At 46.2% G+C, this 24,413-nt stretch overlaps 4 protein-coding genes across 4 annotated transcripts; 2 read left to right on the top strand and 2 right to left on the bottom strand.

The window, feature by feature from the left end:
- Nucleotides 1-102: 102 nt before the first annotated feature.
- Nucleotides 103-509, bottom strand: GL218_02771 (uncharacterized protein; the record flags this gene model as incomplete). Its single annotated transcript, XM_033579306.1, has 2 exons — nt 103-403; nt 466-509. The coding sequence occupies 2 exons, from the start codon at nt 507-509 to the stop codon at nt 103-105; spliced, it is 345 nt and encodes a 114-aa protein (XP_033438695.1).
- A 10,457-nt stretch (nt 510-10,966) lies between these two features.
- On the top strand, nt 10,967-12,188 carry GL218_02770 (uncharacterized protein; the record flags this gene model as incomplete). The annotated part of the gene is made up of 2 exons (XM_033579305.1): nt 10,967-11,540; nt 11,668-12,188. 2 exons carry the CDS (start codon nt 10,967-10,969, stop codon nt 12,186-12,188), a joined length of 1,095 nt encoding a protein of 364 aa, XP_033438694.1.
- Nucleotides 12,189-17,636: 5,448 nt separating this feature from the next.
- Nucleotides 17,637-19,259, top strand: GL218_02769 (Protein YTP1; the record flags this gene model as incomplete). Its single annotated transcript, XM_033579304.1, has 4 exons — nt 17,637-17,759; nt 17,830-17,907; nt 17,980-18,825; nt 18,882-19,259. 4 exons carry the CDS (start codon nt 17,637-17,639, stop codon nt 19,257-19,259), a joined length of 1,425 nt encoding a protein of 474 aa, XP_033437730.1.
- Nucleotides 19,260-22,234: 2,975 nt separating this feature from the next.
- Nucleotides 22,235-24,089, bottom strand: GL218_02768 (Pisatin demethylase; the record flags this gene model as incomplete). The annotated part of the gene is made up of 7 exons (XM_033579303.1): nt 22,235-22,417; nt 22,505-22,754; nt 22,826-22,993; nt 23,042-23,181; nt 23,243-23,326; nt 23,380-23,742; nt 23,805-24,089. The coding sequence occupies 7 exons, from the start codon at nt 24,087-24,089 to the stop codon at nt 22,235-22,237; spliced, it is 1,473 nt and encodes a 490-aa protein (XP_033437731.1).
- Nucleotides 24,090-24,413: the final 324 nt, after the last annotated feature.

Here is a 24,413-nt window from a genome sequence, read left to right as displayed (position 1 = left end):
CCCTAACCCTAACCCTTAACCTAACCCTAACCCTAACCCTAACCCTAACCTAACCCTAACCTAACCCTAACCCTAACCCTAACCACAGCGGTGGCAGCATGCTCAGCGGTCCCTTACACCCCCGGAGCCGTCGGAGCCGATCAACCGGAGTTCCCGCACCGTCCCCGTTGCTATACCAACGGTCCCCCACCCGGCGACGGCGTAGTCAGCGGTAGCAGTCCCGTTCCATAGCGGCATGCCCACCGATGCCTTCCCATGGACCCTGTCCCAGCGGCAACGTTCAACGGCGTGCTCGGCGATGCGGTCGGAGTCCCACAGTCCCCGTTGCCGTGCCAACGGTCTTCGATCCCCGGCGGCATGCTTGGCGATACACTCCCACGACAGCGATGTGCTTCCCAACTCCCTGGTGCTCCGTTAGCGGTTCCGTTCCACGGCTCGTCGCTACGGTAACGATCCCCGCTCTACAGCGGTATGCTCAGTGATGCCCTCCTATGGCCCCCACGTTCCATGACAGCGTGCGGTTAGCGGTATCCTTTCGTGACCCATCGCAGTTTGATACGGTCGGAATTCGGTTGATGGCCATAACGATCATCGTCACAGATTCCTCCACCCTCTCCGGAACTCCTCCGTTATTACGGGCCATCAACATTTGACGTTGCTATGGGGATCGGAGTTACGCGGGTAGCATACGCCTTGCAATTGGGGTTCTCGCTGTAGAGGATGATCGTACAGGCATGGCAAGGGAGACAGAAGATCTGCGGCTTGTCCATGTCCGTATCTTTACCCTCGCTTTCGTTAGCAAGTCCAGGTACAGGTATGGATAGGGGTAGAAGTAGAGGCGGGGGAGGGGGCGCTGATAGATGTAGAAGCGGCGGGGACACGGGCAGCGGTATTCGGATATCGTATCATCCGTAGACGATATCAACTGCTGCGGGAACGGGATTGGTGCCGCAACAAATGGGAGACATGAAAAAATAAGGTGAGAAATTCTACCAGGTCAATATGAGAAGATGCCTAGAAGCGTGTAGGAGCCACATCAGAAGCTGGGGGAATCCGTCAGCAAGCCCACACTTCATTCAATGTACGGATACCTTTCAGTCTGCTTGTGATTTTGTAATTGCGAATGTGATTGGGAAGGTCATCATAGGGGGTGTGGTAAGCGTTCGTATACCGAAACCAATACGAAATTCATCCTTTTCTTTTCTAGGCCAGCCCGCATATGTCACGCCATGAATCACCTTGTCCGGCATATTGGGAGCATTAGCGAGATCGAATCTTATATAGTTATAAATTCTTGTACAGTTTGTCGTGTAGTCGTATAAGTGATGTAGGAATATATGAATGTTGAGTCGATTACTGTACTTATGGAGACGTTGATATGGCCATTAGATAGCCCTGAAAAGGCCCTACCAGACACGGCTAGGAGCTTTGTTGATACCTTAGAGGCTGGCCGTGAGATTTCAAATAAGATCTGTCCCGCAGCGGACAGCTTTTAGTATGAGAATTGGATGTCGAGTCGATTACAGTAGCTAAGAGGACATCAATATGATCTTTAGATAGCCTTAAGGAATCCCTATTGAATACGTCTTGAACCTTGGTTGATACCCTAGCGGTTGGCTTGAATGATCTGAGTGAAACCTGTCCCGCAGCGGAAGGGTTTTCGCATAGTAATTTGGATGTCGAGTTGGGTGTAGGATGTACAACCTCGAGGCTATGCTTGTTGTATACCCCTCACCTATGGCTCCGGAATGATACTATTAGGACCGTTACAAGTACCTATATTGGGGGCACAATCCTCGAATATATATACTCCCGCAGAGGATAGGTTTTAGTATGGTATATTGAATGTCGAGTCGACGACGGCGCCTATGGAGACATTAGTATGGTCTAGAGATAGCCCCGAGGAGGCCCTATCAAACACGCTTGGAACGTTGGTTGATACTTTAACGGTTGGCCTGGATGACCTGAGTAACACCTGTTGCGCAGCGGAAGGGTTTTTACATAGTAATTCGGGTGTCGAGTCGGGTATTAGATATATAGCTTCGAGACTTTGCCTGTGAGATACCCCTTGCCGATGGCTTTAGAATGATGCTATTAGGACTATTATAAGTGTTGGTTTTGAAGGTATAATCTTTGATTATATATACTCCCGCAGCGGACAGGTTTTAATATGGTAAATTGGATGTCGAGTCGACGACGGCACCGATAAACACGTTGGTATGGTCATGAGATAGCCCCAGGAAAGCCCTATCAAATGCATCTAGAAGCTGAATTGAGACCCTAACGGTTGGCTTGGAAAACCCGAGTGATACCTGTCCCGCAGCGGAAGGCTTTTTACATAGTAATTTGGGTGTCGAGTCGGATATTGCATGTATACCTTGGAGATTACTCCCGTTAGATAGCCCTTACTGATAGCTATTAAATGGTCCTGGTAGGGCTACTATAAGTATCGGTATTGGGGATCCGGTCTTTAAATATATACTCGCGTAGTGGAAGGGCTTGGGATGTCGAATGAGCTTGGGACGTCTAGTCGGGTATTGGATATACAGCTTAGAGATTATACGCGTCAAGTACCCCTCACTGGTGGCTACAGAATGGTCCTATTGGGATTATTACAAGCGTTAGTATTGGGGGCATAGTCTTGGAGTGTATACTTATGCGGAAGGGTTCAATGTAGTAATTTGGGTGTCGAGTTGGATATTGCCCATATACCTTAGAAACTTCTTCCATTAGATAGCTCCTACCGATAGGTATAGAATGGCCTTATTGGGGCTGTTGTGAATGTCCATGTTGGAGTCACGGACTTCTAGTACATATTCGCCTAGCAGAAGGGCTTCAGATGTCGAGTGGGATATTGCACGTATGACTTAGAGATTACGTCCGTTAGATAGCCCTCACCGACAGCTATAGATTGGTCCTATTAGGACTGTTGCGAATGTCAGTACTGGGGGCACAGTTCTCGAGTGTACACTTGCGCAGCGGAAGGTCTTCACCATAGTAAATTAGATGTCGAGTCGGATATTGAATGTATGGCTTCGAGACTATGCCCGTAGGATACCCCTCACTAATGGCTACTAGACGGCCCTATTAAGGCTGTTTCAATTCTCGGTATTGGGGATACAATTTTCGAATATATATACTCCCGCAGCGGAGGCACTTTAGTATGGTATATTGGATGTCGAGTCGGATATTGCACCTATGCCTTAGGGAGTACTTTCTTTAAATACCCCTCACCAGAGGCTACTAAATGGCCCTATCAGGGCTATTACAAGTGTCGGTATTGGGGGCACGGTCTTCGATATATACACTCCCGCAGCGGAAGGGCTTTTACATACTAATTTCGATGTCGAGTCGGATACTGTATATCTCCCTTAGGAAATACATGCGTTAGGTAGCCCTCACCGATATTGAAAGAATGGTCCTCGTAGGGCTATTATAAGTGTTGGTATTGGGGTTACACCTTTCCAATATATGTACTTCCGCAGCGGACAGTTTTTAGTATGGCATATTGGATGTCGAGTTGAATATGGGACGCATATGTCCAGAACCATGGTCATTAAATGCCCCTCGCCTATGGCTATAGAATGAAACCAATAGGGTCATTATACGCCTTTATATTGGGGTCACCATCTTCGAATATACCCTCCCGCAGCGGAAGGGTTTTTACATACTAATTTTGATGTCGAGTCGGATATTGACCGTATGGCCGAGACACCGTACCCGTCGATAGTCCTTACCTATGGCTATGGAATGGTCCCATTAGGGATATTACAGGTGTCTGTATTGGCATCGATATCTTTGAGTGTATATACTCCCGCAGCGTAAGGGTTTTACCATAGTAAATTGGGTGTCGAGTCGGATATTAGACTTATAGCTTAAAGATCATCCCCATGATATACCTCTCGCTAATAGCTATCGATAGACTCCAGTAGGGGTATTAGAAGTCCTCTCCTTATTATACAATTTTCGAGTGTACATACCCCCGCAGCGTAAAGGTTTTACCATAGTAAATTAGGTGTCGAGTCGGGCATTGAACATATCGCTTAACGGCTATCAATGTGACGTACTTCTCACCAACGGCTACATATTGATTCCCGTAGGGGTATTAGAAGTGCGCTCCTTGATATACAATTCTCGAGTGTATATACTCCCGCAGAGGATGGATTTTAGTATGGTATATTGGATGTCGAGTCGGGTATTGAACTTATAGCTAAACTATTATACCCATGAAGTACTGCTCACTAATGGCTACAGATTGACCCCAGTAGGGGTATTATATCTGCTTTCCTTGATATACAATTTTCGAGTGTACATACTCCCGCAGCGGACGGGTTTTAATATGGTATATTGGACGTCGAGTTGGATATGAGACGTATAGCTTAGCAACCACATCTGTGGGATACTTCCCACTAATGGCTATAGACTGAGACCGGTAGGGGTATTACAAGTGCTTTCCCTGGAGTGCAATCTTTGAGTTTACACACTTCCGCAGCGGAGGGATTTTAGTATGGTAAATTGGATGTTGAGTTGGATATTAGACTTGTGGCTTCGAGGCTACCTTAATCAGATGCTGCTTGCTAATGGCTACAAATCGACCCCGGTAGGGGTATTGTAAGTGCTCTCCTTGATATAATTTTCGAGTCTGTATACTTATGCAGTACAAGGATTTTAGTATGGTAAATTGGACGTCAAATTGTTTATTTGACTTGTGGCTTAGAGGGTAAGTCCTTTCGATACTGCCTTCTCGTGGCTATTGAATGACCATGGAATGACCCTCCTAGGGCTATTATGAGTGTCTGTCGGAGGTATAATCCTCGAGTATATACACTCATGTAGCGGAAAGATATGGTAGATTCGACGTCGAGTTAGATACTGGATGTATGGCCGAGGAACGACACCCATGAAATACCCCTCGGCGGTGGCTATTAGAGCCATTACAAGTGTCTGTGTTGGAGGCATAGTCCAACGTAGTACTCGACGCCCGTCTTGATCCATTTCTCGGGAGGGAGATGTGGGTGGATGAGCGCTGGTTATGTACGAGGAGCAAACCTCCTTGGACATACCGCTCCGTCAAGTCAGCCCAGAAGGTGACGCGGGCCGATTTGAACTTCTTCGGGATATATACCTTGATATATACCTTCGTGCAGCGGAAGGATTTTAGTATGGCAAATTGGGTGTTGAGTCCAATATGGGATACATGGCTTAAAAGACTATATTAGTAGGTACGGCTGGCCACATGGTATCTAACGAGCATGGTACGGGCTTTGTGGGTGTTGATCTCGGGGTACAGTTGTTGAGTATATATGCCTGCGCAGCGGACGGGTTTTAGTATGGTGAATTGGATGTCGAGTCCAATGTCGCGTATATGGCCTACAAGACTATATTACCAGGTACAGATCACTACGGGCTATTAAACGAACATGACATCGGCCTTATAGGTGCTCATCCTGGGATAGAATCCTTGAATACGTACACCTGCGCAGCGGAAGGGCTTTAGTATGGCGATTTGGGTGTCGAGTCCAATATCGGATATGTGGCCTACTAAATTATATTAGTAGGTACGGCTCGCCACGGGTTATCTAACGAGTATGGTAGGTGTTTCACGGAGGCTCATCTCGGGGTAGAATCTCTGAGTTAGTACACATGCGCAGCGGAAGGGTTTTAGTATGGTGATTTGGGTGTCGAGTCCAATATCGACCATGTGGTCTACGAAATCATATTATTAGGTAGAGCTTGCTGCGGGCTATGGAATAAGTATGGTAGGAGTTTTCTGGGTGCTCATATCACGGTACAATCTCCGAGTGCGTACGTCTGCGCAGCGGAAGGACTTTACTATGGTGATTTGAGTGTCGAGTCCAATATTGGATATATGGCTTCCGAGACTATATCATAGGTAGAACTCACCATAGGATATCGATCGGTCATGGCACGGGCTTTATAAGTGCTCATCTTGGGGCAGAGTTTCGAGTACATACTCCCGTGCAGTGGGAGGGTTTCGACATAGTAATCAGGATGTCGAGTTAAATACTAGGCGAACTCCCTAAGAACCATAACGAGGACGTAGCGCCGGATAAGGGCTATGAGATGATGACATGGCGGGTCTGCGGGGTGCTTACGTCGGCGGACAATCTTCGAGTGTACACTCGTGCAACTAAAGGGTTCTATATACCAATATGGATGTTGAGTTGAACAGTCTGCGGGTGGCTGGATTAGCAATACGGGAAGGTAGTAATGGACAACGATTATCGAATGAGTATAGTATGGGCTTTGTAAGTATTCGTCTTGGGGTAGGGTCCCCGAGCACACATGTCTACGCAGCGAACCGGTTTTGACATACTGATTTGGGTATCGAGTTGAATACTCTGTGGATATCTAGGGCGGCACTATGGGCAGGTAGGGATAGATGAGGGCTGTCGAGCGAGCCTGGTACGGGCTTCATAAGTGCTTGACTCGGGGTATAGTCTTTGAATGTATGTGTCTCCGCAGCGGAAGGGTTTTCACATACTAATTTGGATGTCGAGTTGAATATTAGGCAGATGACTGAACGACGATAATAGGTACGTAGTACTAGGTAAGGGTGATGGATCCATGCTATAGCGGGTCTGACAAGTCGTTGTCTCAGGGCATAGTTCTCGAATATATATGACTGCGCAGCGGAAGGGTTTTTGCATAGTAATTTCGATGTCGAGTTGAATACTAGGTGGATAGCCGGAAGTCTATAGCAGATAGGTAGTACTCGGTGAGGGTAGTAGAATCATCATATGGCGGGTCTGATAGGTGCTTGTCTCGGGGCATGGTTCTCGAGTGTATGTGCCTACGCAGCGGAAGGTATTTTACATACTAATTTGGATGTCGAGTTGAATATTGGGTACATGACTAGACGACTATGATAGGAACGTAGGGCTAGGAGAGGGATATTGAACCGTCCCATAACGGGTCTAATAGCTGTTTACGTTGGATTATAATTCCTAAGTGTATATGCTTGCGCAGCGGACGGCTTTTACCATAGTAATTTTGATGTCGAGTCGAATACTCATTGGATGGCTAAAGGATTATCGTAGGTAGATAGTGCTTGGCAAGAGCTTTAAATCCATCCCATTGCGGGTCTGGTAGCTATTTTTGTTGTATTATAATCCTCGAGTGTATGTCCTTCCGCAGCGGACGGGTTTTACCATACTAATTTGGATGTTGAGTCGGACGTCGGGTATATGATTTAACAGCTACTACCGGTACTTCCTCTTCCCCGAGGGCTATAAAACGAGCCTATGACAGGTCTAGTAGCCATTTTCGTTGAATTATAATCTTCGAGTATATGTGCTTCCGCAGCGGAAGGTTTTTACCATACTAATTTGGATGCCGAGTCGGATGTTGGGTATATGACTTCGAACCTACCACCATCGGTTTTCCCTTGCCAAATGCCATAGAATGAGCCTATTACGGGACTTATAGGCCTTCGCGGAATATGAAAAATCGCGAGTCCATATACCCCCTTAAGCAGCAGACGTGATTTACATGTCGAGTCGAATATTAAGACTATTGGCCTCGGACCACTACCAGCGATTCCCTCTTGCCAAAGGCTATTAAACGACCCTATTACAGGAGTTGTAGGCCTTCGTATAGTCTAACAATTCACGAGTCTGTACCTACCCAGGCAACTGACATGAGTTAGTATGGAATGTACATGTCAAGTCGGACGTTGAGTATATGACCCGAGAGTTACGGGCAGCGATTCCCCTTGCCAAGAACTATGAAACGACCCTATCACGGGATTTATAGGCCCTCGCGTAGTCTGACAATTTGTGAGTCTACGTAGCTGCGCAGCGGACGGGTTTTAGTATGGGATTTTACATGTCGAGTCGAATACTAACGCTATTAGCCTCGGATTACCACTATTAGATACCCTAGACCTAGCGTTATAAAACGAGCCTAGTACGGGACCTATAGACCCTCACCTGGTCTAACAATTTTCGAGTTTATATAGTTGCGCAGCGGACAGGATTTAGTATGGGATTTGTATGTCGAGTCGAATACTAGTACTGCCAGCTTTGGACTACTATCATTAGGTACCTTATGCTGAGCGATACAGAACGAGCCTAGTACGGGTCTTGTAAGCCCTCGTATAGTTTGTCAATTCGTGAGTGTACATAGCTGCGCAGCGGGCAGGATTTAGTATGGGATTTTCATGTCGAGTCGAATATTGACCATATTGGTTTCAAACTACTACTATTATGTATTACAAACCGAGCGCTATCGAATGAGTCTAGTACGGGACTTATAGGTCCTTGCCCTGTTTAATAATTCTCGAGTTTATATAGCTGCGCAGCGGACAGGATTTAGTATGAGATTTCACATGTCGAGTTGAATACTCGTACTACCGGCCCCAGACCACTACTTTTCGGTATCCTAGACCAAACACTATCGAATGAGCCTATTGGCGAGTAGTTAAGCCTATTTGAGATTTCAAGTCCCAAAGTGACTTAGACCCCGCAAGCCGAGACCTGGCAAGCCGCGTTCAACGCAGGTAGATTAGGAGGCCGAATCAGGACTTATTAAGGACGAGACATCGATAAGATAGCTGAAAGAAGGCTACTCCGTAAATCTCCTCGATGTAATCCGGTTACCCGGACTATTAAGTCTAAGAATGAGTCCCAATGGGTAAAGACCAGTAAAAGTGTACCAAAAGGACATCCCGGAACCACTTAAACAATATGGGGATATCAAACATTCCCCTATAAGGCGCTATTTGAAGTGACTGAAAGGGTGTACTTTGAAAGTCACCATGAAAACTTGGGAAGAAATCTCGAGGCGCGACCCAAGGTGCCGCAAGCAACCCTTAATCATGTGGGTATATAGGACTAATAAACACGGCCATCTCCAGAAATCCAAGGCTAGATCAGTTGTCCGAAGCAACCATCAACTCCTAGGGACTAAAGACATACGCCTCAACCCTGGCGGGGAGGTCTAGTAGGAAAGTCGTTTAGGACATTAATGGCGATAGCGACTAGATTTGACTTGGAAATGATTCGATACGACGCGGTTCACGCGTTTGATAACGCTAGGCTAGAAAGAGACGTGTTTATGAGGATGCCTCCAAGCTACCAAAAGTCGGGCAATATATTAAAGCTACTCAAGGCGCTATATGGGTCAAGGGACTCCCTCTACTTTGTCAAGAGGAGTTTATTATGACCCTGAAAACCTGGGTTTTACGCCTATTCCCCAGGAACCCTATGTCTTCACTGTCACGAGGTGGAACCGAACATCATGGAAACAATTCGTTATTCTACAAGGAACTCTAACTACCTAAGAGGTTCTATGTCTACATACTAATCCTGTTCTTTGTTCTAGATGTCTCATCTAGAATCCTGACATTCACGAATAACGGGATCTTACTGTTTGTCCATGTGGACGATATTGTAATATACCCCAAGGCCAAGGCAACACAAGTAGGCTATCTCACTGAGAGTGATGACTTACAGTGGTTCTTAGGGAAATAAGGCACCGCAAAAGGCAGCTAATTTGGCCAAGTCTATTTGCGTATATCGACAAGATAACTAACCTTACGAGACTCTCAAGTCGAGCCCCTGCCACGCCTATGGTGAAAGAGGAATTACTCCCTTACGAAGGGGTAGTCTCAAAGGAGGCTACCTTTAATTTTCCGACCCCATATAACTTTCGTAGCTTTACGGCTTTCCAGATTTAATAATCCTGGTCCGAAATATTACGAAACAGCCGATTGCCTAATCCGATATCTCAAGCATACGAGGGGATAGGCGCTACAGTTAAGAGGAGGTAACTCTTTCGAAGCTGCTAGCGATGCTTCATTCGCCGACAATACCCTCGATCGGAAGAGCTCCTGGGCATACGTGATGAGACTATTCGGAGGGACAATATGGAGGTGTTGAAATGAATGGTCAAGGGACTACTCTCAGGTACAGTACATGGTATCTCGGCATGGAATGTATAAGAAGGACCTTCCTCCTCACTCATACAGTTGGTAGACCAAGTTAATATACAACTACAGCTCATATACCGTATCTTTCAGGAGGAGGGCCAATAAACAAGATACAGTGACCGTTTACAGCGGAGGCCAAATTATTACTCGGCTAATCCGAGATTTTGGAGTCAATTTAAGCCAATCACGATTGCTATTAGCTGTGATAATAAGCAGACGATAGGCCTAGTAAATAAGGATATCGAGAACCTGAGGACTAAGCCGAGGCACTTCGATATACAATCGCTGGCTGCGGCAAGAGGCTGAAAGGGGACGCATATCAATTACGTTAAATCAAGCGATATGATCGCATATGGCCTCACAAAGACACTACCCGGGAATTACATGAACGTTTTAGAGATCAGTTAAGCCTAGTAGATAGTAAGGGGCTTTTCAAGACAAAATGCCTCCGGGAATTAGATGGGGAGATAGTCTTAAAACATGAGATACACGTCAATAGCGAGTAAAGGGGATTGGGGACTATTTTCGGGGCCAAATCAAGTCGTCCATGACTTGAATATTTAAAGGTACCTCATACTTAAAGGCATGTTTCAATTGTACAGTGCCTCCGTGCGTACATGCAACGGATCTACAGCGTTCGAGGGACAAGCAGGTTCGGTTGTTTGCTTAAAGTTGATAAAATGGAAAAAGTTCGGGGTTACCAGAGATTGTGATAACTTCGTATATCAGCAAAGTTTACGTCAAGTGATTTGGCAGAGATACAACCTAATCCACCTCGTACTATCTGGAAATCGTGCATGTTTTCCATCCCAACATCCTATTTAAAAGCGGTTAACAACGTCGGACTCTCCGGGCGATATTGCGGAAGCATCCGGTTCTGCTGATGCATCCGGACATCTTACCCTTGCGGATACTTGAGAAGCAAATACGATATCGGCGCCTGATACCGAAGCTTCATATCCCGATGATATGCGACCACTTCGAGACCCAGAACCTCTTCGCTACGCTGTCAATATGCGTCTCTTAGATAGTGTCTCCGTCTACCATCCTTACTATCCTTACACGAAAGGGCACAACCCTATGCTGGAATTCCTAACGACCGACGGTGGTGCCCAATATTTGATGGTATATTATGCGTGCTGCATTTTGGCGGACAACTGTATGCAGGCCAATGAAGGCAGAGTCTGCACAAACGCAAACGGCCCTTTCTTATCTGCGACGCAAACGATAGATGGTCGTATCGCCGTACCCGTAAACGATATCCTTCCGGCCGGAGATTACTTCTTCGTAATCCCTGACTCCGCGGCCGAGACTCCATCCGCTCGTGGTGAGCACTATGCTATCATCCCAACTTTCGATGATTGGAAACCCCCTCTAGAAATACCTCTGCCCTGGCGGCAAGTAGAAGTTCCTTTGGATCCGAACGACGTAACACCCTCTCACGCCCGAGACGCCGAACCGTGCGCCATCTCCAACGTTTACAACGCGGTTGAAAAGGCTCACATCATCCCCAAGTCGGAAGGCAGATGGGCCAAGCAGAACAATATCAGAAGAGATGTCCGTGATGCGGTTATCGACGAAAGTAAAGGTATCCTAGAGATTTGGAAGAATAAGATTCCCTTGCGAAAAGACCTTCATTTCCAATGGGATCATGGTTACCTAACTTTCTTCCCCAAATCCCTCACTTGTACCGGCCGTTCACGTCACTCGCGCAGGCCCAGAGAGTAGCGGAGGCTATGAGAATATCCATAAATACCAGAACACGCTGATCAAGAAGTTGCAAGGGGTACCTGCCAAGTTCTTATTCATCCGTTTCGCATGGTCTATATATAATGAACATATCATGACTATTTTTGGAACGCAATCAAAATTTCTTGTGAAATACCTGGTTTCGATCGAAAATGACCAGTACGATTACCGCGTCGACACGTTAAGCACGCCAGAAATTTGCATATCTCGTAGCGGCAGCTCGCGCCTTTATTCGCCACGATTCGCTCCGCCTGCCTCTTCGGGTAGAAAAAGGCCGCGAATGGATGAGCAAGAAGATGATGAATACCTTGCGTTCGGTGAGATGGAAGAAGACGGATATTTATCTCCGTCGGAAATGGCCTCGAGCAGCATATATGATTATGACTGGTCCAGCGACGAAGCTTCCGAATGCGATGATACCGATGATATTTCTCCCCCGACCGAAGTGCGTCACGAGCTCGACGAGAGCGTTCCGAAGGACGAGTAAGGAAAAGGTCCCAAGATCACATATGACACCTGAGATCGTCACTACCCAGTTAAGAAATGACGATTGTCTTTCTCTTATGTCGGTATTAGGGATTTTATTAGGATAACTTCTAGACGAGCCCGAGAAGGAAGCTGTAGTTCTTCGCCTAGTCTTGATCAAAGTCGTATGCTTAACTTATCTAAATCCGTTGAGACGATAAAGACGGATCCGGATGCCGTACAAGAACCAGGCAATGGATTCCCATTAGGGTTCTATCCCGCATTGCCAAGCAACCAGCGTAAGGCACGCGATACAGAACGTGCAACTGATGGAGGTAACAGTTCCCCCTTCTTCCCTGTTCACTAAACTACTTAATTCATGAGTTACGAGAGTCGTTTGCCGAGGCCGGTTATCATGTGCTGAGATACGTATGAAAACCATGGCCTCGAATTGATTACCTTGGATTAAACACCGTATCGAGGTCCTATAGTAGGTCATGTAGGAAGGCCGAGTACTTTGTAGGATAATAAAACTATTACATTCTTTTTTACGTGCTTAAAAACAGGAATACGATTTCTAAAAGTAAATTTTGCTGTTGAATAGCTACGACGAATGTTTCAAAGTTATGCCAAAGAACCCATAGTTTCTTCATATGACTTACCTAGTCTCTCTATCTCTTGGAATATCCGGAATGGTAACTTCAACTGGCACCAGTGGTCTGGATTGGTAGGGCATAAAGATTTTCGAGGCTGATAGCCCTGGATAGTTGGACACAAGTAGCCACAAAGCCCGCCCCTTTCCTACCTGACTAACGGGACGTCAGGTTTACATACGCTCGTTGCAAAATCTGCCCCTATGTTTTGAATTTGATTATGGTAAGCGTGCGAGTGAAAGGGAAACTTATTCGTACGGACGTACGGTTTTGGCTTGCTTTGATGTTCTTTGGAAACAGCGGCGAAATCCCAAGATCTAGACCGTGTAATCGCATGACCTTTATCGTTTTCGACGACACGAAAATGACTTTTGGTAGACGTGTAATCAAGAGGATATCTGATCCAACAACGTAGAAGCATGAGGGTTCGGAACGAAGCCTGTAGTTATGTATTCTATCCCATTGACTATTTTGAGTCCTTGTAAGTCGTTTTCTATAACTGCAATAGGCATGCGTTTCGTAAAGGTAAAATAAGCTGAAACTTTCATAATGGACGCATCCATCATAGAATAAGCGGTCTACAAAGCTCCAAAGTTGATCGCTGAGGAAGTAATTATTTTGGATTTCGTAGTTGACCCGTACATTCGAGCGTAGCTATGCTCGTAACTCGTCTCGGAAAGAGGATCGTACTGGTAGCAGGCTGGAACTGGTAAAAGTCCCCGCAAAGAACCACTACATCAAGACCTCCAAAATTTAAATCAAACTGTTCATGAGCCTGCTAGAGTTTGCGATATATAGAATAAAGGTTCTTTCTAAACATCATACTGCATTCATTAACGATAAAAATGTCCCCCTCTTTCTAAGCCATCTATTGTTTGATCGGCATGGTGCGTGTAGAAAGAAGGTTGACTGTCGAGTGAATAGTCGTACAGTTGAAATATTGGCGTTGGCACTACCCAAAGTCTCCGTAACTCTAATTTGCCTTTGTTCGTTCCTTAAGTGGAACGTTTCGATGAGCGTGCGAACAACTACGCTTTTCCCAGTGCCTCCTTAATTTTTCCTTGGAAATACTCGATACTCAATGTCGTCGGACGTGGCTCGAGGTCTTCGGGGTGTCACTGCGCCGCTCGACAGGGTGCGATCGGGTCATCATTCATGCCAAGCATGTCCGAATCGTCCTTCAGAGCGGGAAACGGGCTTTTGTCATCTACTTCGCGGGAAACCTCTTTTAATCTCTACTTATTTAACCTGTCCAGATCTCTCCATTGCTTCGTTTGATCCTATATATACCGACGACTTGATTCAAATGCCACCCTAACCACAAACAACCTTAGGTTGCTTCGGAAAATAAGGCCCTATAAAACGCAAGTCTAGTATATTCTCCAAACCGGCGGCCCTGAAGGTATTGAGGAGGTGCGTAACGTTCACTTCGAAGACCGGCGTGCCTTTCAGCTGTATTTCACGAATACACTTCAAGACTTGGTCGGAAATACTTTCATCGCCTCGGCATCGCTCTGCTCCTCGGCTAGGTCGTCTCCTCCCCCCTCCTCGTCAAAACCGGCATAATTCTCGTCGAGCTAGGTCGAACGTAGACCCGCTACTTCCCCAAAATGAGCTTCATGAACTTTTTGATCTCGAATTGCATCCTATTTAGATTTTCGGAGAAAGTCCAGGTTATTGTTGATGAACTTCAATCGACTAGGAAGAGGCTCGAGAGGCTTACCCCACACTTTCAAGGGGGTGACTTTCGTTCGCGAGAGACCTCCCAAGGGATGAACAAAGCCAAGCAGATCATGACATTTCCAAAAGTCCGAGATGAATTCCTCTTTCTACGAGTTGCTTACAGGTTCCAGAAATGCTTTCTTGTCCGAAGATTCCTTCTTGGACTGGAAATGTGCGTCGAGGTGGTGAGTGGCTTTGTCTATCGTTTCAGTAGCAAGATTATTGTCTCTGTCTATGATAGGAAATGTCACGGAATCAAGATACGCATCAATATTTCTACTGGATGGTACTGGAAGTTGATGCGAAGCATTTCTGTAGTTTTGGATACGTTATGTAAAATAAGGCATGATTATAGATACGATATTTAAGATTTACGATTATTATATGCAGAGACGACATGCATAGGAGAAGTTGACACGACAGACCGCCTCTCCTGTAGACTTTGCACGATCTTAAGATACCTGATTTATCTCCCTTAAAGAACATCGGCCTAATAGAGCACCATTATCGCACCCGTCTGAGAACTGCCCTCTCGAGGGTATGGCTTAATCATTCTCACACCTGCCCAAGCCGCCATTTGCAACCCAATTCGTAAACGACACACCGACATAAAATACAGACGGATGGGGTGGATTTTGGGATCTCAAAGAAGCAAACAGAGATGCTCATATAGCAGAACGTGGATTGTCCGCGTGGCGAGTGTCCCGAGAAAGAATATAGTCAGATAGTTTGATATATGATCTGCAGGAAATCCCAAACAGGTCCTATCACTTCTTGATACCAGATTGACCGTAACTTTTACGGAAGAACATCTTACACAACTACACTTAGACATATTCGATCTCTCATAACTATCCCTTCTATCCCGACGCGATCTGATCGAAGAGCATCCTTGTATACCGGCTCGGCGTTGGATGTTAGTTTTATCCACGATTTCCCTGCTGTGTCGCAGACTCGAGACGAACAATTCATTAAATATGGTAACTCTGTTCTGGTTTTCTGTGTTGGGGGTAGCCCTTGCGACGTGGAAACTGATCTTTCACTTCATAAATTTAAGGAGCCCGTCCAACTCGTTCTAAACGTTTACATATGGATTGCAAACGCTTCTCTATATGAGCAGGGCGATATCGTCCACGTATCAGGCTCCCTGAGTCCCTGGTCTTTCAGAACAGCACCACGAGACACACTAACGAACACGGACAGCTGGCAAGGGCTACTTACAGCGTCAGGTGCGAGTATCCAGAAGTAAGTAGCAGCCAAACGAGAAATATGGAAAAGAGTAATACTAAGTGTGAAAAATATTGCCTGCACCTCGTCTTACAGGCCCGGACGCTATACCAGTACAGGATCGTGGGTTTCTATGCTCATTTTTAAGGCGTCCATGTCCAACGCTCGATTCTGGCTTGATCAAGCTGGACACTACGGCGATAGCTTTCCCAACAGACTAAGGGGTTTCGGTAGAATTTCACTTCTACCTCAATCGTCGAGATGATACCCGGCCTTTCGAGGAAGGGATCATACCAATTCTTCATCTTTGCCCTCTTCGACAACAGAACCAAGAAGCGTCACCCATGGCTAGGGTGAGGCTACAGGACGGTCAGTATGTCTATTATACCGGCCGTGTCGTAGGCTAGATCTTGGCAAAGCATGTCATTTCGGGCGGCCACGAGCCTGATACACCGGCTCTCCATAAGCCTTTCTTAGTCGTAGTCTCCACTGAAAGTTTTAGACCCGTAGAAGTTCCTAAGGTAGTAGGTCGAGTCCGACTGACATAATTCGCCTTCTACGAAAGCTAGGATATTCCTCCAGCAGCGAATAGCGAAGATGGGCAAGGGATAGAGTCCGCAGAAGAAAGGTCTCGAGTCCAATTCTGAAAACCCGACAGTAATTCGTGACTCATATGGCAACAGACCTGAATATACAGATGCGACCTCCAACACGACCTCAGTCGCAGCAGCCTTCGGTGCAAGCTTGGACGCCACCTTAGACGCAGCCTCCCCAGCACACTTGGACAGAACCTCTGCCCTAGGAGCCACATCAACCATCACCTAACCTATCGTCTCACTCTATCATAACCTATGGCGCCATCTCCATTGCGAACTTCGCTGGGACTTTCCAGTCCTCCATTGCAAAATTTACTAGCACCTTCGAATCCTAGCACTAGAGTCGGATCGACAAGCAACCTCGGGGAACCTACCGACGATGCGGAATTCGTAGATAATACCCTTCCCAAAGAACGTCCAACACGACAAGGATTGTCCGTGAGTTTAGATACGCCCCCGTCTCCTCTAATGGGGAGGAGTCCTCGGCCATAGAAGCGTAAGCACACTGGAGACGATGAATAGGAAGGCACAAGTTAGTACAGGACTAATCATAAAGATACTAGTATAGGAATGAACACGCGCAACAAGTAGCGCAGGACAAGAGGATAGGGAGAGGATACCATCTTTACTGACGGAAGTAGGCGAGAACATAAAAATAGGTAAAACACATTAGATTAGGAGGTACCTAGGTGTAAGATTAATCAGCCGTATCAGGTGACCTAGAATTCCTAATTTCAGTGTTCCCACGATCTCAACACAATCAATCAGATCATCAAACATTTTAAACTACCTAAACATCTCGAAAAACTGCGGCCCATACTTGGGAATTCTACAAAGGTTGGGGCCAAAAGTCTTACACATGTCTAAAATCCTGGCATTGGATTTTATAGATTTTTGTTTTTATTAATGTTGTATTAGCCACATGCTAAACTAAAAGTCGGATAGTGGCTTGTCCATTAAATCTAGGTAGTTTAATACTACCTTAATGATATTAGCCACTATAGCTTAAAAAGGACCGCGTAGTCTTTTACTCTCACGTGGCTTTACCAAGTTCAGATGTGCGAAACTTTGGCCTTCGTAATGGGCGGATTTAAGCTACTTATAGACTCTTACTGCCGTCCAATTATCATTTAGAGTCCAGCTATCGTTTTAGATACCCTGTCCTGATAGTCGAAACACGGTTCCCTCCAGGGGTTCGATTCAGATCAGCCTTGGACCCAGACTATAGTTCCGAAACGCATCATGTCATTGCGGCTCCTTCAGAAAGCCAAGATGACTTCGTCTTCTCCTTTACCTACATTTTTGCTAGTTTTAGCTGCGTTACCTATGGCTTCCGCGCACGATCACAGTTCCACGCATATTGAAGATGGCCAGACCATTTCGGTTGATCCGATTGTATGTCCTGTCAATTAACTAAGATCGATTTGGCTATGGCGGAAGCGCCGGAAACTGATAGTTCATATAGGACACGACGCTATGGATTCATATCTTCTTGCAGATGTTTGCTTGGGGCATCATCTTTCCCTTAGGGATGGTTCTTGGGGTATGCGTTATCCATATACTCGAACTCCCCTCCGCCGTTAATCCGAATTCTGACTAGATTCTCCATTTTTAGATCGTCAAATCCCGATGGCACGTCCCCGTCCAGGTGCTCGGCACAGCATTGGCGATCGTCGGATATGCCCTAGGCCATATGCACGGCGGCCGCGAGTTTCGGCATTCCAACGTCCACTCCAAGTTCGCGTCGCCGATTTCGCTGCTGCTTTTCCTGCAAATTCTCATGGGTATTTACCTGAAGTTACATCTCGAGAAGGGTATAAATGGGAAGATCAGGCGGTTCGTAAAGATTGGGCATGGGATACTTGGTAAGGCGTTGCCTGTCCTCTCGTGGACGCAGATGCTCTTCGGCGGTATTACGGCGCTCGGTTTTTGTCAGGGCGATCACGTCGGCCAATGCCTAGCGCACTTTATTATGGGAAGCGCTTTCGTCGCTTACGGGATCCTCTTAACATTGCTATTGCTGGTCGGGCAGCTTTGGTTAAGGCGTACCGGACGTTCTCAAGAGTTCTTCGACAGTGCTGTTATCGCCGCTTGGGGAGTAGTTAATACCTTTACTGAACACCGATGGGGAACTGAGTGGGTGAAGAACGACTGGCAGCATACCGCGATGGGTATAATCTGGTGGTCTGCAGGATTGGCTGGAGTTTGGTTGAGCAGAGACCGTGATGGTCGACCTCAGCGCAATTTCATCCCGGGTTTCGTCCTCTTGATCACCGGATGGGCGATGAGTGCTCATCCCCAAGAGTTGATGATCAGCGCCGAAACCCATAAGATGTTCGGATATACCCTCATGGCGGCTGGTGTCACGCGTATCATTGAGATATCCTTTGTGCTTCGGGATCGACCTGGCTCGTCTGAGGATGGCCGCGAAACAACTAGTTTCCAATATGTCCCCGTCTTTGTGAGTCTTCCAGTTTACTATAATAAAAGGGCTTGTCTTACTAACGTGTAATCAAGTTGCTTTACGCCTCTGGATTCTTATTTATGGGTGCTACGGAGGAGCAGATGTCTCTGGTCGCTTCTTCGGGCATGGACCATGTTGCCTATATCTTAATATTGTATTCGCTCGCCTTCTTACTATTCCTCTTCGTAAATGTCCTTGTCGGCGTCTACGACCGGAATAGTGCTCCGAGCCTCCCTAATAAAGAAGTAGCAAATGGTAGATTAGGGCCTCGAGTAAACGGAAATATACCAGTGAGAGATGCTCAGGAATTTGAGTTGGAAGGTTTAATGAGTGATGACGAGGACGACGATGCAAGGCAACTAAGAGATGATGACATCGATTTGAACAGCCCAAGCACCGTTGGCAAAAATAGTGATGGGGCTATCCACTGATCATTGTCAGATTCAGTCGAGCAGAAAATCTATACGGTTATAATGACGGCTTGCTTAGAGATATATTATTCTGGTTATTGCATAGGCTATGGGCGTTTGGACGGGGGTTTTGGATTGGGTTGGGGGGGGTAGCGCAATCGGATTACATTCAAGTACAAATTCCCACGCCATTCGTGGTGCTCCTTGTGACTTGCTTCGTCGCTTATTTCTACTAATACTGTGATTGTAGGACATAGGTGTCTGGGATAAACACATGTGGCTAGCTACTTACCCTGAAGGTAGTTATTGAGTGAATTATATGTTACAACGGCCTCTCTCATTAGCATCGTCGGGTTTTCCGGAAGTTTCCCTTTTTTCTTTCATTTCCCAAAGTCCCAACTCTGTCTCCAGTTCTATTCTCAGTGGTACATGTTTCTCAATCGGCACTGCGATAAAACCCGAAGCGCCAAATGCCATAGCCCCCCATACCAAACAACTTTCAGCGCTTCCAAATACACACCTAGAATCTCTGACTTCAGAACCGGCTTCAGCATCTGTACGTACGAACCGCTCAAAAATTCATATGCTCTTCCATTTCCTAAGGCATCCCTTACAGTAGGATCCGAAATTTGGTAAGAAAGTTGACTAAAACGATTGTTGAATATGATTCCCAGAATTGTACTTCCCCAAACATAGCCAAAGTTACGTAGAAATGAAGACACTCCTGTAGCTGCGGCGACGTCTTCCTCTGGTAGGCTTGCTAAGATCGCAGGAAGTGTTGTAAGAAGGATCATTGCACGACCTAGCGCGTCTACGATCTGGAGCATAGCCCATACACCCGCATACGTATTTCTATCCAGCAACGTGTTCAATCCGGGTCCCAAGGTGTTCAGAACGAAGCCGATGGCGTGTAAGGGGCGGTAATAACCCGTTTTAAAGAGTACGATACCGGCGACAGCAGACCCTGGAATGAGTAGGAATAAAGCAAAAGATTGACGCCTGTCTGCGTAAGACCCGTTCCGCGGACGGCGAGAAAGTAAACTGGCCAGAAGAAACAGATCCACTGGAGCAGCATAGAGGTGACGAAGATCATGCAGAACGCGGCGACTGAAGTCCTATTATAGAAGACATACGGTGGTACGCAGGGAATTGAGTCCTTGATAAGATACTTATACCCGTGGAAGCATAACCAACCCACGCAACCCACAGCAATAGGGACGATGATTCTCCAGGATGACTACGGATATACTGTCCCGCCAAAAGTGAGGCCGATGAGGAGAGAGGTAATCGAACCGGTGAAGATAAAATTACCAAACCAATCCACTTGTGTGACTATATATTTCCATCCAATTTTGACGTGCTTAATTCTGAGAAGGAAGAGCTGAACCAGGAGAGCTAAGGCGCAGACGGGAAGGTTAAGATAGAAACACCAACGCCAGTCTCTGTCCACAAGAGCACCGCCAACCACCGGTCCCACGATTGCTCCCAGCGCAGCAATGAACAAGACGATACCAAGATATGATCCTCTTTCTCGTAACGGAACCAAATCACAAACGATCAGTTCCACCAGGAGCATAATTCCACCACTTTCTAGTCCCTGGACTGTGCGGCCCGCAATCATCATGACAATGTCATTGGCGCCCCCGGCGATTCCGCTACCAAGTGCGAATACGCAACCGGAGATAATCATGGGTCAACGGGGTCCGAATATATTACGTAGCTGAGCTATTCCAGGTTAGACGACAGTCTGGGCAGAGACAAAGCAATTGGCCACTTCGACATATTTGTCACCGATGTTCAGGGAAGATGAGATTTCCGGAAGGGCGATGGCGAGGATTGATTCGTTGAGGGACGACGTGAAAGCGATGAGACATGGAGAGGCAATGACTAACCAAAAGGACACCCCTTTCTGCTGAGATTATGGAGTAGCCATTTGGGATTGTATGAGACGAGATGGTAGAAGTGTAAGTGAAAAGCTCTAAGCTGTTGTAAAGGATATGGAAGACCGGAGAACTTCCATCTGAAAAGCAAGGAAATTTGTTGTGGATGAGTTAATAGCGCCCAGGGTAAACAAAAGGGGTAAATCAAGTAACTTGTATTATACCTATGAAGACCGTGGTGTCACAGCAAACCAATTATCAAGCTTGTCTACTCGAAGAGAATCCGTAGTTCGCATTTAACCCAAGTATGCTTCAAGGGCAAGTGTGATGACAGATTTAATCGACTTAGAATTTCCATTCGAGTCATCTACAGATGGGGATTTCTTGATCTCCTCAAACCGCTTCTCTAGAAACTTACGGATATAGCTGTCCATGACATACCCATTATACTTCTAGATAAATGGTCGAGGAGTGCCAGGTCGCAATACAGTCAAGTGCGGTTGAGAGGACGTGAGGTGATACGTGGTAATTTGAATCATCATGTCTTTTCTTATTAGCGAAATATGGGAAAATCAATTTCTAATACTCACAACATAACTTTCAGAATGATTTCCATTGTCATCTTAGTAGTGAATTCATCTAAGGAAAACATACCCTTCCCAATCACCATCACTAGTTTCTCACGAAAGACGAGCGTCGAATCGACAATATAAGAAACGTTGTTAAGCATGGCTCCAGTACTGAAACCATGATTAAACAAAGATCTCCAGTATTTCCACTCCTCGCCATTCATAGTTAAAAGGTTAGGACCTCCGGTCATCGGTTCCATGAAGATGAAAGTAACGTCCGTCTTTGGTAAGTTTTATTGCAAATCTGGTTGATGGAGTCAGGGCCAAAGATTGTAAATAATGGAGGGTAAATGCCTTTCTTACGAAGCTCACTAATTTTGCGACGATAAAGGTAAGCGTTATCAACGAAGTATCCAAGAGGAGGTCCCCAATAAGAGGCCGCTGGTGGACAATATAGTAGCCCACGCCATTTCGACAAGAATACTAGAAACAAGAAGATAGGGAGGGGGAACTGATGGGCTAATGGAAAGTAGATATTCGGATCTATTTATAGGCTGCTAATTATCATGTCCATCCCCGTCTGTTTGGTGACCCAGCTACCATGGACTTTCCATCCCTGATCGGGATGTGCTAACTTGGCATCATATCTTCGATAAAACTCGACCACCAGCTTACTTATCATCAATATGGCTATGTTCTTTCCGATACAAGTATGCGTACCAGCCCCAAACTATCCATAAAGGGTCGAGTTAGTTCAAACCCATAGTAAGTTGGAAAATGTAAATATCAGGACTCGAGGGTATTGGTTTATACTTACAGAAAATAGACACCGGCTCATCTCTAGGCTTTTCTCTTCGGTGGCCTCTATCCATCTCTCGGGTCGAAACTGGTCGGCATCCTCGCCGTAAACTTCTTTATTATAGTGAAGGACCCAAGCGTTAACGCCAACGGTGGTGCCCCCGGGGATATGATACCCGTCTATAGTAGCTCCTTCTCGTGGTGCTTTACGTTCGATGATCGTACCGGTGTTGGGATGAACGCGTAATGTTTCCTGTATGACGGCGTTTCTTCAAGTAAATCCCGGTGATTAGCATTCCAAATCATCGTAGTCAGGCGGAAAGGAAGAATGGTAGCTTACAGATACGGTAGTTTAGCAACAGCGGAGAAAGGGACGATAGAAGAGGCCGAGTATTCGTTAGTAGCGGCTTGTATTTCGGCTCGTAGCTTGCTTAGGACGCGAGGGTTCTGAGCAAGGTGATACCATATTGCGCGGATGGTAATTGCTAAGACATCATGTCCTGCCGTGCTAGCGATGTGTAAGTACCTAACTATGGGATTATGCTATAGTACGTACAGGTTGATGAATATTGCGGCTGTAAGGTCTCTTATGGAGACTTTGTCTGGCTGCTCTAGATGAAGGTCGAGCAATCTACCCAGCATATCCGTCTGTGTCTGATGTGACTTTCTCCTGGCCTCTACCTCATTGAGTGTAAACTGGGGTACGTCAATAAGCGCTAACTTCCCGTAAGTCGGTAGTAGGGCCAAGTAGACTTACTTTTAATACTGGCTCCGCCTCTTCCGCTGGCACGAGAGATCTGAGAAATCCTAACAGCCATTGGAGGATGGGTGCCTGGGTAAACTGATCACCTTAGTAAGACGCGATAACAAGAGTACGGGCCGCAACAGACATACCAGTCCGACCATGAAGAATATTTTGTCGGAGGACTCGATAGTACCGCCTACGTCCTGGCCCCTCTCTAAGAACCCCAGCTTCTTTGAGACGTTCATCTCGCTGAGGCAGTCGTAGGCAAACAGATGTAGCCATACCGACATATCGAGAGTTACAGGCCCATCTCGAGTTTTGTCTGCTAGCTGCCTCATAAATAAATCGATACAGCTGTCTACCTGAGGTTCAAAGTCCTTAACTGCAGCCTTCGTATATAGTCCTCCTATATTCCTTCTGAGAGTGGCGTGGCGTTGAACATCTCTGAGCGAGAACAAGTTCTCTAGTGGCTCCCCACGGTAGGCAGGGGCTCCCACTTCATAAAAGTCCGACTAGTTACCACAGGTCACAATTAGCTTATGTTAATAATAAAGGAAGACGAATACCCTCTCACCTTTGCAAATGCCTGCCGTGAAGCGTGAATGATCTGAAATGCATCCGGGCTAGCAAATGATACGTGGTTGGGACCGATGCGTACGACAGGGCCGTATTTCTCATGCACGCTCATATTCCATCTGGGCATATCTTCATAGTAAACGGCGGCAAGTTTCCAAAGATTACTAAAACTTGCGACGAACGGCCCGGGAATGGAGTTTAGCTGTTTCCGATACCGCGTATACAGTAGTTGGAAGTAGACGATCAAAACGATCGCCCCGAGGGCAAATGAAACGAGTGCCATTTTTACTTTACTATGGAGTCTCGCAGTTAGCGTATGCGAGTTTAGAGCTCTTGTAACATATCTAGAGACTATTAAATAATACCTACTTTCGGCAGGATTCCTAGCCATAGTGCGATCTTATATGCCGATTGCCATGATCCTTCGGCGAGATACCTTGTCGTATGTAACAAGGATGCGGAGCATTGCCGTATTCACTCTAAACGCGACTGGTGATGGTTGTGGGTATCCATCATATGGATTTATTTTTAGCTTCCTTCGCCTGTGGCTCAGCTATCTTGACCATTTTCTCCATGTATATGATCTTGAATACATTACGTAGCAGTA

The sequence above is a fragment of the Daldinia childiae genome (genome assembly GCF_008694065.1).
Source record: "Daldinia childiae strain JS-1345 chromosome Unknown Scaffold2, whole genome shotgun sequence".
Taxonomy (NCBI): Eukaryota; Fungi; Ascomycota; class Sordariomycetes; order Xylariales; family Hypoxylaceae; genus Daldinia; species Daldinia childiae.
Note: the sequence above shows the minus strand (reverse complement) of the source record. Positions and strands in the feature narration are given on the sequence as shown.